General features: G+C 41.7%; 2 protein-coding genes across 2 annotated transcripts; one reads left to right on the forward strand and one right to left on the reverse strand.

The window, feature by feature from the left end:
- LOC104701417 (protein BASIC PENTACYSTEINE3-like) lies at nucleotides 7-1,275 on the forward strand. Its single transcript, XM_010417104.1, has 2 exons — nucleotides 7-32; nucleotides 406-1,275. The coding sequence occupies exon 2, from the start codon at nucleotides 425-427 to the stop codon at nucleotides 1,253-1,255; it is 831 nt and encodes a 276-aa protein (XP_010415406.1). The 5' UTR covers nucleotides 7-32; nucleotides 406-424; the 3' UTR covers nucleotides 1,256-1,275.
- On the reverse strand, nucleotides 1,485-3,429 carry LOC104704724 (putative clathrin assembly protein At1g68110). Its single transcript, XM_010420761.2, has 2 exons — nucleotides 2,464-3,429; nucleotides 1,485-1,721 (listed from the first exon to the last, which is right to left on the reverse strand). The coding sequence occupies exons 1-2, from the start codon at nucleotides 3,379-3,381 to the stop codon at nucleotides 1,509-1,511; spliced, it is 1,131 nt and encodes a 376-aa protein (XP_010419063.2). The 5' UTR covers nucleotides 3,382-3,429; the 3' UTR covers nucleotides 1,485-1,508.

Here is a 5,158-nt window from a genome sequence, read left to right on the forward strand (position 1 = left end):
AAAAAAAAAAGCAATCGAATTCACCATCCTCGGTAAGTTTCCTCTCTCCAATTTCATAAAATATTTAGTATTTGTACTCTTCACCTTCCTCCTCCTCTCTTTATCTCCATTGATGACGTATTATCTCCACAGTCACATTAACCCTCTCTGTTCATCATATACTTTGTTGTTTACCTGGAAAAATGTCAGATTCTGAAAACCCTAATAAACGAATCTGACGAACTTTGTTTGGTTTCTCTTACATTGACTCCTAGATTTCAATTAGGCAAAATTAACATAAACCCTTTTATAAAGTTGTGTTCTTTCGAGGATTGGTCTTAGAATTTTCGAATGTGAGTAGAACAGAACAGAGATTGATACACAGATATGAAAAGGAATGATCTTTATTTGTCTGTTTCTTTGCAGTGTAGTGTGTTTTTTGATTATGATGGATGAAGATGGATTGAGCAATCGAAACTGGGGATATTACGAACCGTCTCAGTTCAGGCCAAATCTAGGGTTTCAACTCATTCCAAGTAGCATAGAAAAAAACGAGAAGCCATTTGTTGTCTCCCCTCAGAATCAAAACCAAAACTTTATCACTCCTAGTGTGTTGTATCGTGGTGGTGGTAGCAGTAGTAGCCTTATGTCGTTTCCGCGTGATTACACTGCCTCTGATGCACCTTTCATGAGTTATAGTTGGTTGAACCAGCATAGAGATAGCAAGTTCTTTAGCAATGTACCTAATAATCCTTCTAATCATACCCTTCTTGTTCCCGAGACTTCTAGGATGACTCAACCGATGCAGCTTTTGCAGCCTGAGGTCAAGGATGAATCTCTCAAGAGAAAGCATCAGAGAGGTGCTCCTAAGGCGAATAAAGAGAAGAAACTGAAGGATAACAATATGCTGAGAGTTCAAAGAGAGAGAAGTCCGTTGTTTAGGAAGAGTATAGAGATGGTGATTAACGGGGTTTCTATGGATATTGGATGTTTACCAGTTCCGGTCTGCTCGTGTACCGGTATGCCTCAACAGTGTTACAGATGGGGTTGCGGGGGATGGCAGTCTGCGTGTTGTACCACTAATGTTTCGATGTACCCTTTGCCGATAAGCGCGAAACGCCGCGGTGCGAGGATTGCTGGAAGGAAAATGAGCCAAGGTGCCTTTAGAAAGGTTCTTGAGAAACTCTCTGCTGATGGTTTCGATTTTTCAATCCCTATTGATTTGAAGTCTCATTGGGCAAAACATGGAACCAATAAGTTTGTCACTATCAGATGAAAAGTCTAACCTCTGTTTTTTTTTGTTGTTGTTGTGGGTTGTGTCCTGCACCTTAGATCTTGATTCATTTTTTTTTTGTGTGTCCTCTATGATCAGAACTTGGAATCAAACTCGGCAATGTATCATCAAAATGTTGTACCTCTTTTTTGAAATTTAATCAGATAACAGCGTAAAAAATTGTGTGTTTATGTACAGAACCAATAAAAAAAATGTCAATCTTATCCAGATTGTTTGTAATGTAATGTCTCACTCACTAGAAAGTAATCAAATCTGGCATTGTGTAATTGATATAAACTGGTTGGTTCGTTACTATAAGAGGCAGATGATTTTGATGATACTCGTCTTCTTTCCTGTTGAAACAACGATAGTCGTCTTCGAAAATCTCCCATTTGTCTGTGATGATCGTCTGCAGCTTCCCCGGTTCCTCCAACACTACCATAGCCTTCTCATCCTCTACTTCTTCTTTCTCCGGCTTCGGCTTCGGCTTCGGCTTCTCGATCATTTCCTCGATTGCTTCTACTTCCTCCTCGGGTATACTAACGAACTGAGGGGTCTCTCGCGCGTTAGGGACACCAAAACCTTTGCAGAAGTCGAAGTAGATGGTGAGATCCTCTCCCTGAGAGATGGCCTTTTGGACAATCTTCAAAACCGTTGCAGCTTCTGTTTTGCCAGCCAATGGAAGGATTTTGATGATGCCGCTTCGAATTCTACCGAAGATGTTGATACTCTCGATCACGAGACAATCCATAGCTTCTAAGATCAACGTCTTCTTCATATTGTCAGCAATTGGCTTAATCTGAAGAACCATGTCGAGGAGAGACTGAAGTTTCTGTATCTTTTCGAGGTCTTGGATCACGTTTTCGCCTTTCTCAGAGGATTTAGTTCTGTTATTACGGAAGCGGTGAATCTGATCGGACAAGAAGGAAGAGTAGTTATGAAGGAAAGCGAAGTATGTCCGAACAAAGATGTTGAACCCCCAAGTCTTGCTGAGACAGGAATGACCATCGGAGAAACCAGAGAGATCGAAAGGAAGACGACGGATCTCTCCGACAACGGAAGGGACTTTAGTACAGAGAACACCATGAAGAAGCATTAAAGATTTGAGCGCAACGATCCAGCTCCGGGTGTGGTTGACGCGGGTTGAGAGCGCATTGATTAGAGTCTTGAGGTTGANCCTCCAACACTACCATAGCCTTCTCATCCTCTACTTCTTCTTTCTCCGGCTTCGGCTTCGGCTTCGGCTTCTCGATCATTTCCTCGATTGCTTCTACTTCCTCCTCGGGTATACTAACGAACTGAGGGGTCTCTCGCGCGTTAGGGACACCAAAACCTTTGCAGAAGTCGAAGTAGATGGTGAGATCCTCTCCCTGAGAGATGGCCTTTTGGACAATCTTCAAAACCGTTGCAGCTTCTGTTTTGCCAGCCAATGGAAGGATTTTGATGATGCCGCTTCGAATTCTACCGAAGATGTTGATACTCTCGATCACGAGACAATCCATAGCTTCTAAGATCAACGTCTTCTTCATATTGTCAGCAATTGGCTTAATCTGAAGAACCATGTCGAGGAGAGACTGAAGTTTCTGTATCTTTTCGAGGTCTTGGATCACGTTTTCGCCTTTCTCAGAGGATTTAGTTCTGTTATTACGGAAGCGGTGAATCTGATCGGACAAGAAGGAAGAGTAGTTATGAAGGAAAGCGAAGTATGTCCGAACAAAGATGTTGAACCCCCAAGTCTTGCTGAGACAGGAATGACCATCGGAGAAACCAGAGAGATCGAAAGGAAGACGACGGATCTCTCCGACAACGGAAGGGACTTTAGTACAGAGAACACCATGAAGAAGCATTAAAGATTTGAGCGCAACGATCCAGCTCCGGGTGTGGTTGACGCGGGTTGAGAGCGCATTGATTAGAGTCTTGAGGTTGAGAGGAGAAGAACGTATCCATTTGTAGACGCGGTGAGCGTTAGAGTAGTCGACGGATGTATCGTCGTGGGAGGTGGCTTTGATGATAGCTGCTTCGAGATCCGCGTTCCGGTATGAGCTGCTGCTTCGCCGTGAGAATCCAACGGCTAGTAAGCTTTTCCGGTCTTTGATTGCGGCGGCAGCTCGTTTCCACAGCTTCATCATTTAAGCCCCCTCCCTCCTATCTCTTTTTTGCTCTATGTGAAACCTCTCTTCTTCTACCTTGAGAATCAAAAAGTCATCTCTGTAAAAATGTCTTCTCTCTATTTTGAGCTTCTTATTTCCTTTACCATCCGTTACAACCGTCGTAACCGCTTTGTTTTTCAAATACTTTTTTGATTTTTTTTAGTCAAAAAATAAAGTTTACACGTGCGATCTAATACACGTGTGTGGGTAGATTCGGTTTACATAGTGTGAAGACTCTAAACCAAATCGAATTCGAAGAAATTATATGAGAAGCGACGAGAATACATTAATATTGTAGTTAAACCGAAACGGATATTAATTAACCATTTTCCCGTATTTCCTAAATTATTATTTTAAATGGCAAAGAAAGTTTTTATTGTTTGTAATTGTTTAAAGTCAATCGTAAAACAAATTGTGTATTACAGTTAATGTAAGTCAAACTTTATCTTTTTCCTTTCTTTCTTTATTTGACATATTAATCTATTACCGGTGCTAAGTTTGACGACTACCGTTCAGTTTATTCGGTCAAATAAAGCAAAGGATAGGAATTTATTTGTCCAACAACAGCTGATTTATTATTTATCAGTGTTCTCTGATTTAGATTCTTGAAACTCCATTTTTGGATCACATGATCCGAACAGTTTCCTACTTAACCACTCTCACAACACTTTCGTGCAAAGTCACTCCGACAAAGTAAGTCTTTAACTTAGATGTTTGGAACTCCATTCTTAGATCACATGATTTGAACAGTTTCCTACTTACCACTCTCGAGTCAATTATTCTTACAACACTTTCGTGCTCATCTTTAATATTTACTACGTTTCAACTGCCTAGACAAGTCTATTTCCATTCAATAACCTGTCCTAAAATCGTATACACTATGATACCAAACTGAGATAACCGTACCCGAATTCTCAATCCTCACACAAGACAACCGACGTAGAAATTGCTCTTTATAAAAATTACCACAAATACACGTTAGGTCTAACTAACCCATACTCTCTATCCACAAAACACATTCATCCGAACGTACTTCAGCTCCACAAGCACCTACATTTTTAGACTTCGATTACCCCACATTAGACTCCTTTGACATTCAAACAAACAAGCCACTTGTCTCCAATTCATGGAACAAGCTTCACTTAATCAAACACCATCTCATCTTGGTACATAGCCGCACAACCAACCACCCCCAAGCGACCAAGTAACAAGAGAGATGGGTCGGAATACTCCATTCCGCTCCAGCCACGAACTTCGCCTCACCAACGATCCGCTTCAACCCCCATTGGCCTTTCTGCCAACCAATAACAATATCTACGGTTAACTTTCAATAACCGCTTAAACACTCCCAGCGATTCTCGTCCGAAATCAAGTAGACACCAAACACTCTGCAAGCGCTAACAATTGGTCTCGATCAATACCTCCACCTGGTGTCGGTCGACACCCCACTAGGCATCACCATCAAATCTTCTAGTGTTGATCGACACCTATACCTGGTGTCAATTGTCACCCATCACACCACTTGTGATCCAACACACATGATGTCGATCGACACCCTCCAAGTGTCAATCGACATTGATGTCCTTGGAATCAACTCTATCGATCCTCTCTCGAAAAACCCTAACTCCAGAAGTTCTCCTACGACCGAAACATACAACAACATGCTGGTGTCGCTCTAACCCAAACCTTGCCACAAAACGTCCATGGAAAACCTTATGAACATCCGGTTAATTCACAAACTAACCGTTCATTTTGC

The sequence above is a fragment of the Camelina sativa genome, chromosome 7, assembly GCF_000633955.1.
Source record: "Camelina sativa cultivar DH55 chromosome 7, Cs, whole genome shotgun sequence".
Classification (NCBI taxonomy): domain Eukaryota; kingdom Viridiplantae; phylum Streptophyta; class Magnoliopsida; order Brassicales; family Brassicaceae; genus Camelina; species Camelina sativa.